Source organism: Pleurodeles waltl, chromosome 4_1 (genome assembly GCF_031143425.1).
Source record: "Pleurodeles waltl isolate 20211129_DDA chromosome 4_1, aPleWal1.hap1.20221129, whole genome shotgun sequence".
Taxonomy (NCBI): Eukaryota; Metazoa; Chordata; class Amphibia; order Caudata; family Salamandridae; genus Pleurodeles; species Pleurodeles waltl.
Window position 1 is genome coordinate 327530006 of NC_090442.1, and position 23590 is coordinate 327553595.

At 44.3% G+C, this 23590-nt stretch overlaps 1 protein-coding gene across 2 annotated transcripts in view; it reads right to left on the reverse strand.

The window, feature by feature from the left end:
* ANO2 (anoctamin 2) overlaps positions 1-23590 on the reverse strand; it is a 1564866-nt gene that overhangs the window by 1071926 nt on the left and 469350 nt on the right. For both annotated transcript variants that reach the window (XM_069228438.1, XM_069228439.1), the window contains one exon: positions 23447-23545. In XM_069228438.1, coding sequence (XP_069084539.1) covers positions 23447-23545 — 99 coding nt within the window. The remainder of the gene's footprint in view (positions 1-23446; positions 23546-23590) is intronic.

Genomic DNA, 23590 nt, shown 5'->3' on the forward strand with positions numbered 1-23590 from the left:
GTGTGGGTGATGGCAGGTTGTGTTAGTGTGAGTGGACAGAGTAGTGTTTGTTGTGAGAATGCAGGTGTTTGTTGTAGTTGTGGAGGATATGTGTATAAGTGTTGTATAATGGATACTGTATTGGATGATGGGACATTGCAATCTGTCTGCAGTCCGTTTGTGATGCATGAGTTGGATGTCTTTGCAGATAATGTGTTTGCATTTGGATGGGTGTGTAGGGAGTGAAATAATTTCTGGTCAATTGAGAATTGGGAAGCATTTCTGGCCCTAGGCCCTAGCAGTCCCGAACAGGCCCAAACAGGTTACTGCCCTTTGCCTCGATGCCTGGGCTGAGAAGCCCTGAGTCCTAGGTTTAAATAGCCCTACTAGCCAATAGAAACCTAGTCCCAACCCCAACCAATCAGATTTGTAACCCCGATTCTAACAACTAATGGGAGACCCATCCCTAATCACCAATCATACCCCTAATCCTGACAACCAATCACAGCCCCAGCCCTAGAGCCAGCAACCAATCAGAATCTCAGCCCTATCCACCAATCACAGCCTCAGCCCCAGAACCAGCAACCAATCAGAATCTCCGTCCTATCTACCAATCACAGCCTCAACCCTAGAACCAGCAACAGCAACCAATCAGAATCTCAGCCCTAACCACCAATCACAGCCCCAGCCCTAGTCCCTAAACCAATGGAAAGACCAGCCCCCAATAACCCATCACAAAAACATATGCAACAACCAATAGGAACTTATATAAGAGGCAAGTTAACTGAAGTCCGGTCCTTGTGGGCAGGGAGGAGGCAGCTGCTGCTCTATTCAGAATCTCCTTGGATACAGACAGGCTGAATCCACACTTCCAAGCTAGTCTACTTTCTAGGTAAGGAAGAGATTGTTTAAAACAAACACTGAAATACTGCTTGTCGCACACTCTGAAATGTGGCTTTTTTAAGGCATAAAACACAATTTAAATCACAGAAACAGATTAAGCAGTCTCCTAAACACACTCTGCAAGATGTATGTAGCCTTTTTACTTAGAAAATGGGGTGAGGGGGGCATGAAGTCTTGTGCCACAAACTAGAAAGGAAATTTACTCAGTCAAGGCTAAAAAAACACCACTTTAAAAGGTCAAGCTGCCTGAAACACAGAGTCTACAGTAAAACAGGCACAGGTAGCTGAAAAAAACACTTTTAAACAAATAATACTATTTTCCCAGAAAAGTCTGTGGCTCCTTACCTAGGTCTTTTAGCAAACCTTGAACACTAGGCTGTATTAGGACACAGGGAAAAGGCTGGGATCACAAAATGGAGGTGGCTGTCTTGGGCTTCCATTCACAAACACAAGACGTTACTAAGACACTACAACCAACATTCTCACACTTTAAATAAATATACTTGTGTTCAAAGTATACATAGCATTTACTTTTTGGGTATTTCTCCTACCCTGATGTCCACCATATTTTAGATCCTTTTGCACTACACAAATGTTCACATTTGCCTTTTACATCCCGTTATGTTGCTGATGTTGGAGACTATTCAATCCCTTTGCCAATGTATATAGCTTCACATCACTAAGAGTTTTTAAAGCAAACAAGTTTTTTGTCTCTAGGTCTAACCAGAATATTTCCTTGCCTAAATGGACATTCCACACCTAAAATCGTGAGCGCCATCTGCTCGACTTTCTTAAAAAGCTTAAATCTGATCACCACCGAACCTGATGATATGTCAACATGTTTTTCTAACCAGATAACCTCTTGGTCTTCACCCTTACCATCACCAACTGCCCAGAGGTAAATGTTCACCCAGTGATTAAAATTTAAAATCCAACTGATGAACCAAATGAACTGCTTACTTTGAGATCAAATCCTACCACCATACGATGCTCCCCGATAAGTAGCGAATGAACTGACCAAAGGCATCTATTTGATCGAAGGTTTTCGCAAAACAGAAATGGAGGAATTAGTGTAATATCTTTCACAGTACCATTGACAAAAAGTTAAAAAAGATCAAGCTTAAAAACTCCTTAATATATTTACATAGATAACCAGCAAAATGAACTTGACACTAATGGATACCAGATATAATTCACAGTGAAATGGATCTACAATAAGCCTGCAGAATGTTGCTTGTAGGCAGGAGCTCCGCAGACGTTTGCTGAGCAGAGAAAAATAGAACCCGACATTCCATGACCTTCCACATTTTGGAATACCAATCGACAGACAGCCAAAACACAAGACAAACAGGCGTAGGGTCAACCTTTCTCCTTGAAAAGAGTCATGATTTGCATATGCAATTCAAAAAGCAGTACCATCTAAGTTATACATGTGAGCCTTAAAAAGAATGTTAGTTTCAAGGCGTGAAACCAGGGAAAAGAAGTTTGTTAGGAGCAATGCTTAATTTATAACAGATTAGTGCCTGGCCCCAGTGTTTCACTCAGAGATTTGTTACTGAAGTCCGGGGTACCCAATACCAAGGCTATATCTTTATTCCACCAGATGCCTATTTAACCAGCATCCATACTTCCTCTCTCTATTTATCTCACTCTTGCAGGTTCTTTTTCATGGCTGCTTTCTCTCTTTGAACTTGTTTTTCTGTTGTTCTCCTTCTCGTCCTTTCCCACATTTGTAATTGTCTCTCTTTTGTTCAGGATGAGAGTCTTGGGAATAAGGATCGATTCATCAAAAGGCCAAGGGACGCTAGGATGACTGTTGACATGAGAGGAAGTGACATAACTTTAATAATTGACCCTGATTATGTTATCAATGGTGTTGCCACATGACCTTTGACATAATGCCACTAAGGTAGAGACACAACTGCACTAAAAAAGCAATAATAAAGGAAAGTGCAAGATAAATAAACTAATGCAACAGGTTTCCAAAATAGATACAAATCTATTTTAGGGGTTATGTGTGTGTGTATGTGTGGGGGGGAGGGAGGTGTTGGACTTTTTCCTTTATGCAGGCTCATCCCCAATCTTTTTGCCTCCTGCCTCCTATTTTTTATGACCTGTTTTGTTGACTTTAGAACTCTGAGCACGTTACCGCTGATAAGCTGTGCTAAAGTGCATATGCTCTCTGTGCAAATTGTATTGTTGATTGGATTTCCATGATTGGCATATTTGATTTAGGTAAGTCCCTGGTACAGTGCACTAGAGGTGCCCAGGGCCTGTAGACCAAATGCTACTAGTGGGCCTGTAGCACTGGTTGTGCCACCCACATTAGTAATCCTGTAATGTAATCATGCCTCAGACCTGCCAATGTAGTGTCTGTGTGTGCAGTTTTAAACTGACAATTCGACTTGCCAAGTGTACCCACTTGCCAGGCCTAAACCTTCCCTTTTCTTAAATGTAAGACACCCCTAAGGTATGCCCTAGGTAGCACCATGGGCAGGGTGCAGTGTATGTTTAAGGTAGGGCATATACTAATGTGTTTTATATGTCCTCACAGTGAAATACTGCTAAATTCATTTTTCACTGTTGCAAGGCCTATCCCTCTCATAGGTTAACATGGCGACTTCCTTTACATATGATTAAAGCGTATATTCCCTTTGGGAGCTGGTAGAGGTGTGGAGTTTGGGGTCTCTGAACTCACAATTTAAAAATACATCTTTTAGTAAAGTTGATTTTAAGATTGTCTGTTTGAAAATGCCACTTTTAGAAAGTGGGCATTTTCTTGCTTAAACCATTCTGTGACTCAGCCTGTTTGTGGATTCCTTGTCTGGGTCAGTTTGACAGTTGGGCTGTGTGCACCTCTCTCTAGACAGTAACACAGAGGGAGGTGGGGTTTAGCCTGTATATCCTGATGAGCCATCTGTGCTAGGAGGGAAGGGAGGAGTGGTCACTCACACCTGAAAGGGCGGTGCCTGCCCTCACACAAGGCAGTCTCCAACCCCCTGGTTTGTGTCTGGGGCCTGCCCTGGGCAAGGCTGGATTTCACAAACAAGTGAGACTTTCCTTTGAAGGAAGCCTACTTCAAAGGCCAAAATGGCTATAAGAAGGGCACCCAAAACCACAGACTTTAGATCACCTCTGGACATCAAGAGGAACCTCTGCCTGGAGAAGAGCTGAAGAGCTGAGGAGAAGTGCTGCCCTGCCTGTGACTGTGCTTTGTGGAGCTATCCTGCAGTTGTTGCTTCTGCCTGGTGAAAGGGGACAAAGGCTGGACTTTGTTGTACATTCCTGCTTGTGAAGAAATCTCTAAGGGCTTGTCCTGAGCTTGCCTCCTGTTGTTGAAGTCTCAGGGTCATTAAAGACTTCTCCTGCCAGCACCTGGACTCTCTGTTGAAACTTCTGCCCTGCCAAGTGATGCACTATCCAGTTCCGGGGGCCTTGACAGGTGAAACTGGCAGACCAAGATTGGAAATCCACGCACAGACCACCATGCGGGGGACATTTTCGAGGCAACCTCCGAGACACGGCTGAAAAAACAATGCACCCCCGGCTCCGTGGCTGAAATTGACACAGCACTTGTCGCGCGGCTGGGAGATCGACGCTAGCAGCTGGAGAAACAACGCGCTGCATCGCTAACTGAGGCTGGTAACATTGCAACCCACACAATGTGGTTTTGCTATCACCCTGCAACAGGATTTCGATGCAAACCTTGCTGGGCACGGAAACATGACGCAACACCTGCCCAGACCCAAGTGCTGCCTGGATCAACGTATCACTCACCTGTGGAGAGGAAAAACAACGCACGCCGACCCAATCAGAGAAGGAGAAATGACACAGGTCTCTCTTGTGGGTGAGAAATCAACACACCGCTTACCTTTTTTGACGCACACTCACCTGTGCGTGTTATTTTGACACTACTCAGGTGCTTTTCAACGCTAACATTGTTTTACCTGTTTACAAAAAGATTTAAGACTCTTTTGCTTTTAAAATTAATAACTTGACTTGTGTATGTTGGATTTTTTGTCGTTTTGGTCTTGTTTTGTTTAGATAAATATTTCCTATTTCTCTAAGCCTGTGTTGTGTCATTTTGTAGTGTTTTCATTAAGTTACTGTGTGTGTTAGTACAAATACTTTACACCTAGAACTCTGAAGTTAAGCCTGCCTCCTCGTGCCAACCTACCAAAGGGGTGAGCGGGGTTAGCTGAGGGTGATTCGCCTTTACCCTGACTAGAGTGAGGGTCCTTGCTTGGACAGGGGGTAACCTGACTGCCAACCAAAGACCCCATTTCTTACAGGGTGTGTGTGTGTGTGTGTGGAGGTGTGTGTGTGTAAACACACACAAGGAAGAAGATAGTGTTTTATCTTGTTTGCTCTAGAAACCTTTTGCATTAGTTTATTAATCTATAAATTAATAAATACATACTTCATATGCGTGTACAATCCTCATGACTGCAGGTTGAAGGTGGCCCCACCAGTTTTATCCATAACCCTCTTGTGTGCCCTTGAAAAATTCCTTATTGAGACGCTGAGAATACAAATCAAAAAATGTAATTTTGAACGAGCAACACAAAAGTAAACAGGGGTCAATGCTGTTGGAAAAAAACAAAGTGTTACTGTAATGTTCTTTATGTCGATACACCCTCACACTATAAAATACTGTGTGAGGATTCTAGGAGACTGTGGGGGCTTGGAACGGAGGAGCTCAGCACTTGCTGAAAGCCTCCCTCCTGGTCACGTCTGGAATAAACGTATTTCCTCTTACCTGCGTGCGGATTCAGTTTTTACACTGGAGACGATGGTGGCTTTGTGACCAGGAGGAGAGACAGTATTGTCGGTGTTCTGGAGGTCCGTGGAGCTGATCTCACGGCGATCAATGGTGTTTCCGGCATTGCCTTTGATGGTCGGTGCTGCTGTGGCACTGCACTCTGGAGCAGGTGTTTGCCGGTGTTCGCTATGGCACGAAGAGGTGTGACTTTCTATTTTAAGATACTTTGTGGCTGTTGGGATCAGAGGCTGCCTGTGTCAGTGCAGCTCGAGCTTGCTTCCGCGTAGAAGTTGCCTAGCAACAGCCGTCCTCTGCAGTGTTTCCACCGGCAAGGCACGAGAATGCTTTTGACTTAGTTACTTAGCAACAGCCATTCATGACAACCTCTTCTCTGGTTGCGTCCTTCGTTGCCTATGAATTGTTTCTATGCGTCCTCTTTAAGCAAAATCCTGTTTTTGTGTCATTTCTCCATTTAAATCAGTTTTCAGAGCGCCCTTGTTTGGTAAACTCCTGTTTTTGGAAACATTTCTCAATCTTATACCAGCTTTTGGAGCACTAACCTTCTTTTGTGTGTTTTGTTAATGATTCTGGCAGACTACTTAAAGTGTGAAAGATAAACAGTTGTTTGTAGTTCTTCAAGACCTACATTTCACCTTATTATTACACTATGGAGGGTTTTGCAGCTCCTGTATTCTTCATTAACACTCCTGGTGAACCGATAACAGCCTGGGAAGATTGGAAGGAGGGTTTTGAAGCCGATGTTTGGCTGGGGGGGTGATATTTTTACTTTATCTAGACAATTGGAAATTCCTCAAACATTGCTTTGGGTGGAGGGATGGCACGTATTAAAGCATTTGCCTGACCCGGATGATGAAGATGATCAAGACAAAGATGAGTATGAGACCGCGATAGAACAGTTGGTTGTGAATTTTGGAAACAAAAAAAACTTTGTGGTGGAACGATTTAAATTTTAAAAAAGATGCCAATTACCTAGGCGAGTCGGAGTTATGTTGCTGGTTTAAGGGTTTTGGCATCCTCATGTGACTACAAACATTTTCAGAATGAGATGTTAAGCGACCAGCTGGTTTTAAAGGTGCCTAACAAAACAATGCAGGACAAACTGTTAAACATGGAGGATTCGACTCTGCAGATGGCGACAGACATCATGAAAAGAGTGGAAATAACTAATGAGGGTTTAAAAGAGTTGTCAAACCCTGCGGGAACAGTAAATTCAGTCAATGGCTGAGGGTCTCAAACTTAAGAAGACAGATCAACCCAGTGCTTCTACGATGTCAGAGGAGAAAACTGATTTGATTTGTTTTAAATGCGGATTAAAGGGGCATATGGCAACTGATTCTCGTTGTCCTGCAATTGGTCAGATTTGCAGGAGATGTAAATCATAAGGGCATTTTGCCAGGGTGTGCAAAGGGAGACAGTTTGGTGTGAAGAAGGTTTAAGGGGTGATCAATTCCATAGAGTGTGACGACATTGATGATGATGCTCAACAATTCATATTGCAGGTTGTGGATGTTGGAAGTGTAAATACGTCTGGACCATACTGTGTCATCACAATTGATGGGGTTGAGATGAATGTGATGGTTGATTCAGGGGCACGTTACACGCTGATTGGAAAAAAGAACTTGTCAAAATTTCCAATAAGCCAATAGATTTAGTGGGTTACTTGGAGACCAAGTTGGAGTTTCAAGGCGTTGCAGTATCTTCCAAGGTATACTTTGTTGAAGATGATGTCAATCTTTTAGGGTGGCCACAGCAAAAGGGTCCTGGAACACTGTTAGATCGCAACCACGCTGAACAGGTGCTAGGGGGAGTCACTGTTGTGGCAGGCAATGTTGTAGGCAATGTGCAGAATGTCAATTTTGTGGAAGATTATCCGCAGGTATTCAGGAAGGAGTTGGGAAAATTGAAGGGTTCCATGCACAATAATTTTGAAGGAAAATGCAGTGCCCATAGCTTATAAGCCACGTTCTGTTCCCATTGTGTTGACGGAGCAGTTGCGTCAGGAGTTGACAAAGTTGTGTGAGCAGGATGTGATTGAAGATATCAAAGCTTCCGAATGGTTAGCTCCTGTAGTGATTGTGAGGAAAAGTAACAGGGATCTACGCTTATGTGTGGACCTTTGAGATCTGAATGCGGCAATTTGGGTGGATAGACATCCATTACCAAATATCGAGGAGATGTTGTCTAACTTGAAGGGAGCTAGATCGTTTTCCACATTAGATTTGTCATCTGCTTCCCACCAGATAATGTTACATCCTGATTCTTGTGCGCTGATGTCTTTCAACACACCAGAAGGTGCTTACAGATATAAGTGCATGCCATTTGGTCTGGCGTCAGTGGTAGCTGCTTTTTAAAGGGCAATGCACCATTTGTTGAAAGATATTTCCCAAGTAGCTTATTTTCAGGATGACATTTTGGTATTTGCAAAAAATCTGATTGATTATGATCGCACTATGAGATCGGTTCTTGATATATTGCGGGAGAGTGTTTTGACCATCAAACTGGAAAAGTGTAAGATGAGTGTGTCGGGTGTGGATTATTTAGGTCATTGGGTAGACCAAAATGGTATTTCTCCCAAATAGATTCTGGTGTCAGCTATCGAAAATGCACTTTCTCAAGTCCACAAGGACCAACTCAGATCTTTTTTTGGTCTGGCGGAGTACTACTCAAAGTTTATTCTGATGTTTGCAGACAAAACAAAATACATGAGGAAGTTATTGTGCCTGAAAGAGTGGTTTGTGTGGTGTGATGAGTGAGAGTCAGAGTTTGGAGTGTTGAAAAGACAGATAGCTTCTGCGCCTGCACTTTTGACACCAGAGATCGTAACATCATTAACACGGATGCCAGTTCTGTTGGGTTAGGTGCGGTGTTGTTGCAAGTGAGAGAGGGCAAGGAAGTGACTATTGCTTATGCTTCCAGACCTTTGAGAGAAGTTGAGAAGAACTACTCCACTATTGGAAAGGAAGCTCTTGCGTGTTGGTGGGGTGTAAACTACTTTTGGGAGTATATGTGGGGAATTACTTTTGTACTAAGAATGTATCACCGACCCTTAGTTGAAGTATTTTCAACTAAAGGTGCTGGTAGGGCCACTCCTAGGATAGTTCGCTGGGTGACAAGAATGTTAGAATACAACTATGTGTTGGAGTATGTACCAGGGAAAATAAAATGTGTTGGCAGACTGTTTGTCAAGATTGGCGGTTAAGAGTGAGACAGAAGAAGAGGTAGATCCAGAAGAGCTTATAGCTGTTGTGGAAATGGACGTAGGAAGTATAACAGATGGTAGAATTCAACATGGTGAATGGGTAAAGGAAACACTAGAAGATGGTGTTTTGCAGGAGGTTATAAGATATTTGCAGAATGGTTGGCCATCAAGGGGTGATGCTTCCATCGAAATAGAATGTTTCAGTCAAGTTAGTATGGAATTGTTTCTAGAAGGGAGTGTGATGATGAGAAGGGAACAACTGATTGTTGAAGCTTTCCCATGAGGGCAACTTGGGCATGAGTGTGACTAAGAGGTGAATCAGATCTGACTACTGATGGCCTGGCATAGACAGATTTGTGGAACATCATACCAGGGAATGTGTTTTATGTGCTTGGAGTGACAAGTCTCAGGTGGTGGTAAAAAACCCTCCCATAGAGTCAGATAAATCAGACGGACCGTGAAAAAAAATAGCCATCAATATCATGGTTCCATTTTCTGTTTTAGGGAAGGTGCCAAAGTATGCTTTGGTGGTGGTGGATAATTGTTCTCAGTGGCCTGTGGTAAAGTTTGCTGAGAGTGTTAACACAGTAACTGTGGTAGAGTTTTTAATGGATTTGTTTGATTCTGAAGGTGTACCTGAAGCAGTTGTGTCTGACAATGGAGTGCAATTTGTGTCAAATGTTATGATTTACTTTTTGCAAAGCTATTACATTGAACATATAAGAGCATCAATTTATTATCCTCAGAGCAGTGGTCTAGTTGAGAGGTGGAACAGAACCTTTAAGGATGGTCTGTAACTGGCAGTGAGTAACGGTATAAATTGGCACTCAGGGATTTGATTTGGTCATACCGGACGACTCTCCACAGTGTTACTGCTAAATCTCCTTTCGAGATTATGAGAGGAAGGAAACTTAGAGCATTATTCTCCAAGGGTGTGGAAAGGAAGAAAGAAATGAAAGATGACGTGGAAGGTGATTACATGGTTGGCAATAAGGTTTGTTTGGTGAAAGGGGGAAGATCAATAAGTGCGAGTCCAAATTTTCAGAGCCTTTGGATGTGGTAAAGGTGTACAAATATTCTCTGTTGTTGAGTGATGGGAATATGTGGAATTGCGGTAAAGTTGTAAGGGTTCCAGAATGTATTAGGTGGAAATTTACCAAAATCAATACCAAATCATTGGTCAGAAGGATGGTGGTCAAGGAGTGAGATTACGTGACAGGGCAACGTTAAGGTTGCCCAAGACAGTGGAGGACTTTGTAAAGAAATAAAGAATCCTTCTTCTCCACAGTGTTAATGTTGTTTTAGACCATTGTAATCTAGTGAGGGAAAGGGATGTGTAATGTTCTTTATTTATGTTATGTCGATACAGCCTTGCACTGGAAAATACCGTATGAGGATTGTAGGACATCTGGAATAAGTGTATCTCCTCTTACCTGCGTGCAGACTCAGATTTTACAGTTAGCCACCAAAAATGAGTGCTTGTGAGCCCCACCTGCACCTTCTGGCTCAAATTAAGCAATAGTCAGGCAGGGTGAAGGCCAGAGATTCCATAGGATAGTTGGCTTGCTGTTAATTCACAAAGGTTTTCAAGCACCCTTGTGACTCTTATCCTATACTGAAATAGACTAGGTGCCATCTACATAATAAGCAGATGCTTAAGTGTAAGTGTATGTGATAAAGGTGACTGACTGTCTAAATGTGTACATGTAGTTTATGCATTCAGAAAACTGGGACTTGTCCAGGAATTTCTATGATTCACATGCATGGTATTTCACACCATGGCTTTGTATTTTGCTCTCTTAATAGAAAGCATGTTACCAATGATTTGCTTCATCTGTAACACAATCTTCTGCAATACTGATGCTTTGCTAAACGGTAGGCAAATTACACATATGTAAAACAAAGAATCGTTGCACATTTCGTTTCCATTTGCAAGAGATTTGAAAATAACAAAATCATCGTTCGTTTGTTATGAGTGCAAATTCTCTGTAAATTTGGTTGGGGAGAGGTGTGTTTGTATTGATGTCTGAAAAACTATTGAAATAATGTAATGACAAGAATGCTCGCTTCTCATTTTTCAAAGCAACTAATAATAGCGTCTTCATGCTTACATGAAACTCTGTAGGTCCAAAGCTCTTTAAAACAGATTAGCATTTTTTTTGTCAGATGTAACTGTGCTGAGACATCGAGCGATCAGGCGGGAGGCCGCCTTGAGGTACTCTCCGAACAAACCTGGGCAGGGGCCCAAGGCATCACACTGATAATGCTGCACACACATTTCTAACATATATCCTAGCCATGTGCTGCTAAACATCTGTCCCACAGCTGACAATGGAAATAGACTGCGCTGGACTAAATTGTTTTATAGAAATAGCATCTGCACTCTACTATTTAAAATGAAAACATTTACACAATCCCAGATTGTCTGATGAGATTGTGTCTGGAGGAGATATTTACCTTATAACTAGCAAGAGCTCACTCTCCAAACCAAGATGGGAACAGGTGATGTCTTATGTTTGTGAAAGATATCATAGACAGATGCTACATAGTATGAAGAATGTAATTATTCCTACCAGCAAATAAGGTTCATATCAGAAGCAGAATCGACACGACACGAGGTCACAAAACAAGACAATAGACAGAACAAATATCAAACATGTAGACAATTAAGCAAAGTATCCGATAAGAAACGGAGACCTGCTACCATCTAAGGGTGACAGCTCTTATTGGTACAGCCTTACTACAAACAAGCTACACGCTGTATGTGGAAAATACAATTGGCCTTTACAAATCCCTAGCCGGGGGCAGTGATTAAAGAGAGGATTATGTAACTGGCTGCGATGTTGAATCGCCGACCTTCTGTCCTGGATGTAGGGCTAGTTCCTACAAGTGGGGACTGGTGATTGGGTACATAGGAGCCAAGGAGCAAAGGCTCAAGTTTTATCTTGTGGTGCTTGGAGCAGGTAAACTTATTTATGGACATTATGTAAACGTTGCTTTGTGTTAGAGTAACAAATACTTCGGCTGAAAATGAATCTGGTGCAGTTATCTATTTCTTCGAGAGTTAAAAATGTGATTAATTCAGATTTGTGAAATCAATCAAAACGAAAGATACACTGAAAAGTCAAACTTGTCCTCGACATTCAGAGCTGTCTACGAAAGCTTGGCGTGCTGCTTCCCCCCGACCTCCTAAGGTGTCATTCTGCTGTCAACTGCCTTGTCTGATTAAGTTTCCAAGATTACCCACATGCACTGAAGCCTTGCATCTGACACATTTCTTTAAGACTCTGATGAAGCATTGGTGTAAAGTGTTTAAGCCTTTCGCTGCCAGGCCTTTTCCCCCTCCTGTGCCAGGCCTTTTTTTGGCTATTTGGGGCAGTTTGCACTTAGGCCCTCATAACGTTTTGTCCACATAAGCTACCCATGCCAAATATGCGTCCTTTTTTTTCCAACATCCTAGAGATTCTAGAGGTACCCAGACTTTGTGGGTTGGCCTGAAGAAGACCATGAAATTAGCCAAAATAAAGTGAAAATTTCATATTTTTTTTTTAAAACACAATTGTGGCATTTTACTGGGACATACCCCATTTTTACCATTTTTTGTGCTTTCAGCCTCCTTACAGTTAGTGACAGAAATGGGTGCAGGATCCCAGAAAGCTAAACAAAACATTTCTGAAAAGAAGACACAATTCTGAATTCAGCAAGGGGTAATTTGTGTAGATCCTACAAAGTTTTCCTACAGAAATTAATAGCTGAAATTGAGGTAAAAAACTGTCAGTTTTCTCAATGTTTTATTCTGTAACTTTTCCCTGCAATGTCAGATTTTTTAAAGCAATATACTGTTACGTCTGATGGACTCTTCTGGTTGGGGGGATACATAGGGCTTGTAGGTTCATCAAGAACCCTAGGTACCCAAAGCCAATAAATGAGCTGCACCTTGCAATGGGTTTTCATTCTATACCGGGTATACAACAATTAATTTGCTGAAATATAAAGAGTGAAAAATAGGTATCAAGAAAACCTTTGTATTTCCAAAATGGGTACAAGATAAGGTGTTGAGAGGAAGTGGTTATTTGCACATCTCTGAATTCTGGGGTGCCTATACTAGCATGTGAATTAGAGGGCATTTCTCAAATAGACGTCTTTTTTACACACTGTCTTACATTTGGTAGGAAAAAATGTAGCAAAAGACAAAGGGCAATTACACTTGTTTTGCTATTCTATGTTCCCCAAGATATAAATGGTACCTCACTTGTGTGGGTAGGCCTAACGCTCAAGACAGGAAACGCAACATGGACACATCACATCTTTACATTGAAATCTGACGTGTTTTTTGCAAAGTGCCTGGCTGTAGATTTTGGCCTTTAGCTGAGCCGGCACCTAGGGAAACCTACCATTTCATTTTTTTAAACTAGGGGAATCGAGGATGGGGTGACTTGTGGGGCTCTCACCAGGTTCTGTTACCCAGAATCCTTTGCAAACCTCAAAATCTGGCTAAAAAACACTTTTTCCTCACATTTTGGTGACAGAAAGTTCTGGAATCTGGGAGGAGCCACAACCTTCCTTCCACCCAGCATTCCCCTAAGTCTCCCAATAAAAATGGTACCTCACATGTGTGGGTAGGCCTAGTGCCCGCAAAAGGAAATGCCCCTAAACACTATGGGCATCCTTATAACATAGGCAGTAAATCCTGCCTACCGCCATGGCGACAGCCTCTAAAACCCATGATACGGCCTGGTGGTGTTCTACTGGCGTCTGCCGGAGGACCCCCTGCAAGCAGGTAAGTCGGGTTCTCCAACAGGGGAGGGTGTTGTGTGTGTTTGGGTGTGTGTGTGATTGTTTTTGTATGCGTGCATGCGGGTGTGAAGTGTGTGGAATGCATGTGTGCATGAATGGGTGTGGGTGTACGTGTATGTTGTGGGGTCATAATCCCGAGGGTGGGATTGTGACGGCCGCCTGGCTGGAGACCGGCGGCTGTAGCTGCCCTGGTGGATGGAGTGGTACATTGGCGTTTTGGCTCAGGTACCACCAGCCTGTTGGCAGTACCTTTCTACAAAATTACGCCGTCCGCCAGAATCATAATGACCCCATATGTGGAAACATCAAATTTATCAAATACTAAACTACCCGTTTTGCGGAGGGGACCTGCGTTTTTGGTCCTGGGCTCAGCAGCCATATAGGGAAACCTACCACACCCACCACACTATTTTTGTTTTTTAATACCTTGGCATCTAGTAGACTTTCTGCACCCCTCCGGGTATGGATCGGGAGTAATTGCCCCATCTGCTCACAGGTGGGCAGGACAACATTGGCCTCATTTATTTGCCCTCTTATTTTGAAAAAATCCTTCCCTGGTCTCTCGTGGGCTTTCTGCCCCCCTTGGGGGCAGATGGGCATTCCAAAAATAGGCTAATCTGCCCCCAGTGGGGGCAGATATGGACAACAGTAATGTGCCCCCATGGCGAGCGACCCTTGCCCAAAGGGCTGCCCTCCAAACAAAACACACACATACAAACACATCAATACCTGGTGCCTAAGTGGTTTCTGTCCCCCCACCGGTGGGCAGATCAGCCTAATAGAATAGGCCAATCTGCCCGAAAGGGGGGCAAAAATGGCCTAAAAACAATACCTAAGGGGTCGCTCACCTTATCAATATAATAAAAAATTAAAAAATCCATCGTGTCTAATGGCTTCTGCCCCCCTTGGGGCTGATCGGCCCAATTAATATAGGCCAATCTGCTCCCAGGGGAGGCAGAAAAGGCCTAATAAAAAAAATGCCCCCCCCCCGGGGAGCAACCCTTGCCTAAGGGGTCGCCCCCCTCATCAATATAAATAAATAAAAAACTCCCTGGTGTCTAGTGTCTTCTGCCCTTAATTAATATAGGCAATCTACCCCCGGGGGGCAGAAAAGGCCTAATAAAAAATTCCCCCCCTGGGAGCGAACCTTGCCTAAGGGGTCGCTCCCCTTATCAATATATATATAAAAAAAATCCCTGGTGCCTAATGGCTTCTGCTCCCATCGTCCTAATTAATATAGGCCGATCTGCCCCCAAGGAGGCAGATATGGCCTTAAATAAATGACCCTTTGGGGAGCGGCCCTTGCCTAAGGGGTCGCTTTCCTTATGACAATTTCAACAAAATAAAATTCCCTGGTGTCTAGTGGTTTCGGTCGTGCTGCAGGAATACACAGAGAGACATGAAAAGGGAAAGAAAAGCCTTTCCTTCCCTTTTGATGCCTCTCTGCCTCCCTTGCCCCCCCTACCAAGGAGAAACTAATCAGTTTCTCCTCGGGTGGCGCTGGAAGCAATGCGAGAGGAGTTGACCTCTGATGAGGTCAGCGTGCGTTGGCACTCTGACGTAATCAGACGTCACTGGGGGGGCGGGGATGGAAGGAGAAGTGATTCCACTTCCAGCCCTGCCCTGGGGGGTTGGGGGGGAGGCCCTTGGGGGGAGCACCAGCACTTCCCCCGAGGGCCTATACCACGAAGTAATGGTTACGTCCATGGCACCTCAGTGCTGCGCCACCGGACGTAACCATTACGTACATGGCGGGGAAGGGGTTGAAGGGGAAAAGCCTCCTGCCAAGTCCTGTGGACAAACCCTGCTGCCTCTGGCCAGGCTCTGTGTCGAACTGGCTGGAACATGGACGTCATTTAAGGCACCGCAGTTTTGACCCCGGTCTTGCCCATTGCTACCTCTGCCACTGCCTTTGAGACCCCTGCCTTCAGAGGTGGCAACATCTGTGCCAAGAAAACAGGTACCTACACAGACTACTTAATTTTGGCTCATGTTTAGGGGCGGGCGTAAAGCTCTACGTCCCTCTTCTAATCTCTCTTTAGGGGGATTTTAACCACGCCCATGTTACGTCAGACACTTTCACTGGTTCGTGGGCTTGCCTTTTAAAATTAGCTTGTTTTCATTTCTGAAAGGCATGCATATGTCATGCCTTCTCTGGTGTTTAGCCCTCCTCGAGAGCACCGGTAAACTACTGGAAACATATGAGGCTCCATGTTTTCCGTACGGTTTCTGGACTACTTTTTCTCTTTATTTCGCAGCACGATCACGCTGTGTTTTACACAGCACGATCGCACTCCTTTTTTTTTTTCATTTAATGTGGCAAGAGAAGTCCGGTTAGGAGTTCACAACGCTAATAGCTCTAACTCGACGTAATGTGAGACCCATTGCATTGTAAATGCTTGTTTAATTATACTAACAGTGACTAATATTCTGTTATATAATATAAAATGGAGCACATATGGCAGGGACGGGACCTTTGGTGGCAGATGAAGTAGGTGGAAATGCTTTTCAATGTATACTGTGTGTGTTCATGCAGGTAAGAGTGCTTTGAGAGCACATGTATGTCTGAGCATGTCTGTCTGCAAGTGAGTACGAATCAGTGACAGGTAGTAGGTGAGACTGAGAGACTGATTTTCATTAGTGTGAGTGAGAATGAGTGAGTGAGATTAAGAGTGACTGCAAGAGATTGAAATTGAATAAAATAAGTGTAAGAGTGTGGATGAGTGTGTGAACGAGAATGAATGAGTGTGAGTGAGTGAATGGGAGTGTAAGTAAAAATGTGATGTTAAGTTTGCAAGTTTGTAATCGGCATTGATATATTGAAAGCAATTATTCTCTTATAGAGACACCCAGGGCAAACTACTGGCATACTTGAAGTAATACTTAGCATGACAGACCCTTGTTACAAAATACTGGAACTTCCACACTGTGGTTAAATGTTGGCAAATAAGCACAGAGTGTGAACGAGAATGAATAAGTGTGAGTGAGCGAATGGGATTGTGAGTAAAAATTTGATGGTAAGTTTGCGATTGGCCTTGACATATTGAAGACAATTATTGTCTTACAGAGACACCCAGGGCAAACTACTGGCATACTTGGGGCAATACCTAGCATGACAGGCCCCTGTGACAAAACACTGGCACTGCCACACTGAGGGTAAATATTGGCATATCAGGCACCCATGGAAAAATACTGGTATACTTGAGGAAATTCCTGGCATGTGGACACCAGTGGCAAAATGCTGATAGTAGCACTTTGGAGGTAATTCTTGGCATAAAGGTAGACAATCTGAAATCTAGAGGGTGGCAGCCATGACAAAATACTTGCCCTGACAAGTATTTTTTTACATGAGTCACTTATGATATATGGACGGCATAAATGACAATATGTTTCACCGGTATTTTCTCTGCCATTTTTCATACAAGGGGCGGCCCATGGTATCAAGAAGCACCTGTGACAAAATGCTGTCTGTAGCACAATGGAGGTACTTTGTGACATATTGGAGCACCCACAGCATAATTTGAAAAAAAATGGGTCAATCTTGGGAAATGTCAGGTTTCATTGGTATGGCACACAATGAAATGATATGAATATTTAAAGAGAAAATGTTTGTACTTCAGGCATCTATACATTGTGGGTGCCCTGAAAGAGTAGTGGCATTTTGGTCCCCTATTCAGCTTTATGTCACAGAATTTGCTAGAGACTCAGAGTGCATTTATTTTTTTCTCCTTCTCTGGGTGGGCAAAAAAGTTCAAAGGTCCCAGTCCAACTGTTTCTATTGGTCAGCAACTTGTCCAAGGCACTCTGCACTATCCTCTTTTTGTGCAGCTACACTTGATGGTCTTAGCAGAGTTCCTTCTCTTGACTGTGTCTTGGCTGATGATATTGGAGCAGTGAGCTGTAGAAATTCCCTTTCAGGTTTTGTGCTTCTTACAAATTGATTATTCTGACTTTTTGCCAAGGAAATGGTACTTCATCTTGTTGAAGAAGTTTAACAAAGCTGGCAGGAATCAAAAAAATTAGCATATACTTTACATTGAAAATTAGTCTGTGGATGTCACAGGAAGTTAAATCCCTATTCCTAGTTGTGCTGGGTCCACATTGTCATGATAGGGTCTGCAGACTTGGCAAACTGGAAAGAAGTTGAGTTCAGTATGAACAACTGAACAACCCCCTAATTTTTTAATGTGGATTCAGGTAACACCTAAGGGACTTTAATTGAGATAATGTGTTGTTTTAACTACAAACAGCTTCCAAATATTCAATAGTCCAGGGACTCATTTTAGACCACAGACCTGGTACACTCAAAATGGTCCCACAGTCCCCAGCCTCAGCCGTGAACTCAATTCACATAAGATGTTGCACATAGCCTGCATTCTGCTTGTTGAGGATTGGGCTGTGGGTGGTATCTTAGGTAAACTGAGTCTGTGGGCTAGTCGTTGAGGTGACACTCTTCTATCACCATTTAAGTACATCAGGTCCACACCCTCAAAAACAACTCAGCACAGTATCAGGCATGGATATTTGTTTGTAATTTGTTTTACTTTTTGGGGGGAGGTGAGGCACTACTATGGCCTGAGGGTCAGAATCTGCTTACTTTGCCCCCTTATAAGGCCTTTTTCTTTTTTTGGGAGACGGGGACCATGTTCTGTGTAATTACTCTCTTTAGCCAGCTCATCAGTATTGATGGCTCATCAAAATCTGATTTTTGTTTGTGGACAGGAAGTGGTGAACACAAGCAAAATGTGTCCTGAGCCATTTGTAAGACTTTATTTTTTCAATTTTAGTTCCCAGATAACTGCAGACTTTGGGCCTCATTCCGACCCTGGCGGTCATGGACCGCCAGGGCCGGGGACGGAGGAAGCACTGCCAACAGGCTGGCGGTGCTTCTGGGGCAATTCTGGACAGAAAAGGGGAACCAGCGGTTTCCCGGCGGTTTTCCCCTGCCCCAGGGAATCCTCCACGGCGGCGCTGCAAGCAGCGCCGCCATGGGGATTCCGACCCCCTTCCCGCCAGCCTGTGGAAGAGGCTGGCGGGAACGGTTGTCGTGGGGCCCCCTAACAGGGCCCCATTCAGATTTTCAGTGTCTGCAAAGCAGACACTGAAAATCACGACGGGTGCCACTGCACCCGTCGCACACCAGCAACTCCGCCGGCTCCATTCGGAGCCGGCTTCATTGTTGCTGGGGCTTTCCCGCGGGGCGGGCGGGCGGCCTTTTGGCTGTCGCCCGCCCGCCCAGCGGGAAAGTCAGAATGACCGGCGCGGTCATTTGACCGCGGTGCGGTCTTCTGGCGGTCTCCGCCCGCCGGGGTCGGAATGACCCCCTTTGTGTTCAGATGTCCACTGCCAAGAAGCATAAAAGTGCTAATCATTTCAAGGCTACCGTTTTAAAAACACATTTCACGAAAACTACATAACAGATTTACACCAAAATAACAAAAGCATGGTTTTGCTATAGGCATGATCAAACTTTCTTATAAGAGATTTTTTGACTCCTACCTTTACCTTTTCCTTGCACAGAAAAGCATGAAAAATTGGCATGACTGACCTTAGATGACTCTCACCACAGTGGCCCATTCTAGAATGTATTAAATGTGTACCATCTCCCAGGATGATGTGGGCATAGCCATTAAAGAGGCAGAGCTGCAGGTCACTTCCATTTCCCACACGGGTTACATGAGGAGCCCCCTTGCAACAGTTCACACACCACTTGGGAGAAAAGTCATAAAATCCTCATGCTAGAATGTTCTGCACACCTTTAGGCCCTCATTACGACTTCAGTGGTCTTTTTGCAAGACTGCCAAAGCTGCTGCCGCCAACAGACTGCCAGTGTTGGAGGTCTGAAGACGGCCATATTTTGAGTTGCTTCAGATTTCTGCCCGCAATGGGTAATACGGCATAGCGGTGTCCTGTACGGCAGTGCAGTGCTGGCAGTAGAAGACGCCAGGACCCATGCCCTCCCAGATGACCACCTCGCCAAAACAGGTAAGTGGACCATCTGAAGGGGGGGATGTTGGGTGCATGTGAGTGTGGTGTATGCATGTATGTGTAGCAGAATGGGTGTGCGTGTGTGTATGCATGTGTGTGTGGAGGGTATGTGTGTCCGAATGGAAGAGGAGAGGAGGGGGATGTGTTGGGGTGTGAGTGCATGTGTGTTTGTATGCAGAGGGGTGGTGTATCAGTCTGAGTGCATTTATGTGTGAGAATGGGGGTGTCTGAGTGTGTGTATTTGTGCGAAAGGGGGTGTCTGAGTGTGTGTATGTGTGCGAATGGGAGTGTCTGAGAGCGTGTTTGTGAGCGAGCAAATGGAGGTGTGTAGAGGGATGCGTGTGGCTGGGCGTGTGAGTCTGCATGTATGCGGTTGGGGGTGTGGGTCTGCATGTATACGGTTGGGGTGTGTGTCTGCATGTATGTGGATGGTGGGTGTGTGTAAGTGTGTGGTTGAGGGGGGTGTGTGCAAGTGTGCGGTTGAGGGGAGTGTGCAAGTGTGCAGTTGCGGGAGTGCAACTGTGCAGATGAGGAGGGATGTGTGCACGTATGCGGACACGGATGGGGAGTGTGCAAATGTGTGCATGCGTAGAGGGGGTGGGGGTGTGCATGAATGTGGAAGGGGTGTGAATGATTGCGGGGGGGCGCATATGTGTGAGTGCGAGTGGGGCTGTGTGTATGTCAGTGTGAGAGCAAGTGAGGGTGTTTGTATGGATATGTGCAGTTTCGTGGAGGGGTGTGAGAGTGTGGACGGGTGAGGGGTGCATGGAGGTGTGTGGACGTGTGGGGGTGCATATGCCAGGTGCGTTACTACCAGGCTTTTCGTGGCAGGGTGACCGCCATGAAAAGCCTGGCGGTATGCTGCCTCCTAATACAGCCGGCGGTCTGAGGCCTGCCACCGGCCCGAAGGAGCTCACTGCTGGTCGCATCGGTGCAACCGCACTGGAGGGCCGGGGGCGTTGTGGCAGTTTGGCTTTGGCCAAACCGGCCTACTTGTAATGCGGCACTCTTTACTGCCGGTTCAGCGGCTGTAAGACTGCAGTAGCGGGTGTGGCGGTCTTTCGACCGCTACACTCGTAATGAGGGCCATAGTCTCTTCTCCAATTTACTCGCTATGTCCTGCTTTATTTGCTCAATGGGTGTTGCAGATCTAGTGACATGGTGAGTACAGCTCACATCCCCACTCTTCACATCAGCAATTTGTCACTGCAAGGGTTCCATTGGACGTCCACCCTTTGTAACACAAATCATTGGACAGAGTCAGTGTGGCAGGTCCTGTGCAGTGGTTCATATTTATCAATTGCAACCATCCAGGCTGAGCACAGATGGGAACTTAGGCATGGCAGTTGCAGGCTCAGGGCAGACATCTCAATGGTGATTTGTATTCAGTAGTTGTGGCCTTCCAGGCCTTGAAGTTCCTTCTTCAGCATTGACCAGGCCCCTCTTTGCCAGCAGCAGCATCACCAGTTCTCTGAACGATTGCAGGATGCTAGATAACATGGTAGGGCTGGCACTTACAAGTCTTGGTGCAGTTTACATAGGCACCATGCTGAAAGACCACTGGATCCCCTCACAGCACTTGGCATGCCTGGCTTCTCGGTCTAGGGCAATGCATTTTCTCTGGGTGTTCCTCATTACAGGAGCACATTGGGATTTTCATCCTTGACAATTTCTTTTTCTGCAGGACCAGGCACACAACTTTCATCTCTCAACAAGCATGCAGGATTCTAGGCTATTCAGACTGCCTTTCAGCTCTACCACCAGAAAGTGAAGTCACCAGGTGGTGTTCCCTCACTGCTGGGAGAGACTGGCTTTTAGGCAAATACCAGCTCTGATCACACAGTTGCCCCTGGAGTATTCTGAGGAGTGCCCCCTTCCTTTGTCATGAAGAACATTTACATTTATATACAGTTTTTGGAATTGGCTGGGTTGGTTCCCTATTAAATATAATTTTCTGGCTTCTCCTCAGATACAGCCTGTGTACAAAGTGATGGCTGTCATAGCAGGTAACAATGACATTGTCTCTAAGCAAGAGTAGCCAAAACAATATCACAATGAAGTTTGAGATATCTGTACCTGACTATAATAAGCCTTCCAGAAACAGTAGTTGGGGACAAGCAAAAGGGCAGGCCAGACTAGAAACTTTCTCAATTTGAAAAACAGAATCTGCAGTACTTTCCCTACTCCCATCATCTACCACATGACAATGCTCAGAAAGAACATTAATCAGCAGTTCTTTGCTAATAAGGTCTTCATCAAAGGTCTAAGAGAAGCTGTGTCTCCATCCTCCTTCACTTCTGCATCTCAGTCTCCACACACCAGCTACAGGAACACATCTGGTACTGCACGGCTAGGGATGGACACAATCCATCTTGTGTCTTGTGTAACCAGGGACCATGCACAATGGGTGACATTGATCCTAGTACTCACACTCTCATCATAAACAGAGTGCTACTCACGGCACACACATGGACTTGAATGCTCAGGGCTGCCAGCACAAGAATCAGGGCTGAACTTTACATGAGTGGGATAAGCAGACCATACTTTGTGATGCAGAGTAAATGGTCACGTCTGGTCACACAAATGATTCACAAAAACTTGGAACGCTACCACTACCATTCTATGTGATTCACTCATGGTATGGACAGTAGTCCTATATTCTCTGTAACAGCACACTTTGGGTGCACATCTAGGTCACAGAGCAATTTCTGGACCACACATCACAAGGAACATAACTAGACCTCTGCACACGTATTATATTAGCACAATGCGAGGGCCAAACATGAAGGTCAGGATTCCAGTTTCTCAAACGAGTGGGCACTCAGAGCAGGATTACATGCCTTTTCACCATACAGGGGATATTTAATTCCCAACAATAGACTAGTTCGAAGACCAGAATAGTGATGCAATACAAGAAGGGGATCAAAACAATATTGACTTAGTGTCTGAATGTAGGCAATGAAGTGTAATGACATAATTTCCAACTATCACGTCCTATTTATGCATTACACCTCTGGTCTATGTTTTTGAGTTTTTGAGCAGTGACAATGAACCCCTGAGGCAGAGTCCAGCATTTAAATGGAGGTGATGACCAGATTTAAAGGTTTTGTGGGAGATGGAGGTGTGTCACCAAAGGTGTTTGTGTGAGTTAGGGATAACATTCTAGGGCAATTTGAGTCTTACTGCCAATACCACAAAATCACTTTCAGTTGAGTAAAGTATTAAAAATGGGCCTGTCAGAAGAGCATTCTGTCATTAATATGCTGCATCACGACTCTGCCATTCTCTTAAATGAACCTCTCATACTGCTGTTGCTGAATTCCAACAATGTGTGAAAACAATTAGTCAAGACCACCTTCTTCTCCTTTGCATCTCTTACGCCTCCCTCAGTGGTTTGAACTCTTGTCCTGCTCAGTAGTTGGGGGACGGAACTCACAGGTCATTTCTGCAGCGAAAGCATGGAAGGTTGACTTCTTTGTCAAACAATATTGGGAAACACACAGAATAAGTTAGCTGAAACAGGCAGGGCAGTGCATAGTGTGCTTTATATAATCCTGAATTAAATACATTGACTGGCTATAGAGATACACATTAATAAAGAAATCTGTATTTTTCTAGGTGAATTGTTTGTAGTTGTCAACCAAAGAAGAATTACTTATATTTTCATCTAGCCTAATTACATACTAAAAAGTGCTCTGTCTACCTTAATTTGACATTTCAGAATCTACATTTCAAATTGTGCTATAATATTTAATGTTAGTGATACAGCAAACAGTATCCATACATTGAAGGCTTACCTTTTTCGTGGGCACTTTTATTTTAAGAAATTCTGCTTCTCGACTAAGCACGTGCCAAGGTGCATGGATTCTGACGAAACTGCATCCTTGAGTCTTGATCTAAAAATGAATTAATAAATTTCATCAAAGTTTTGATTTCCCAAC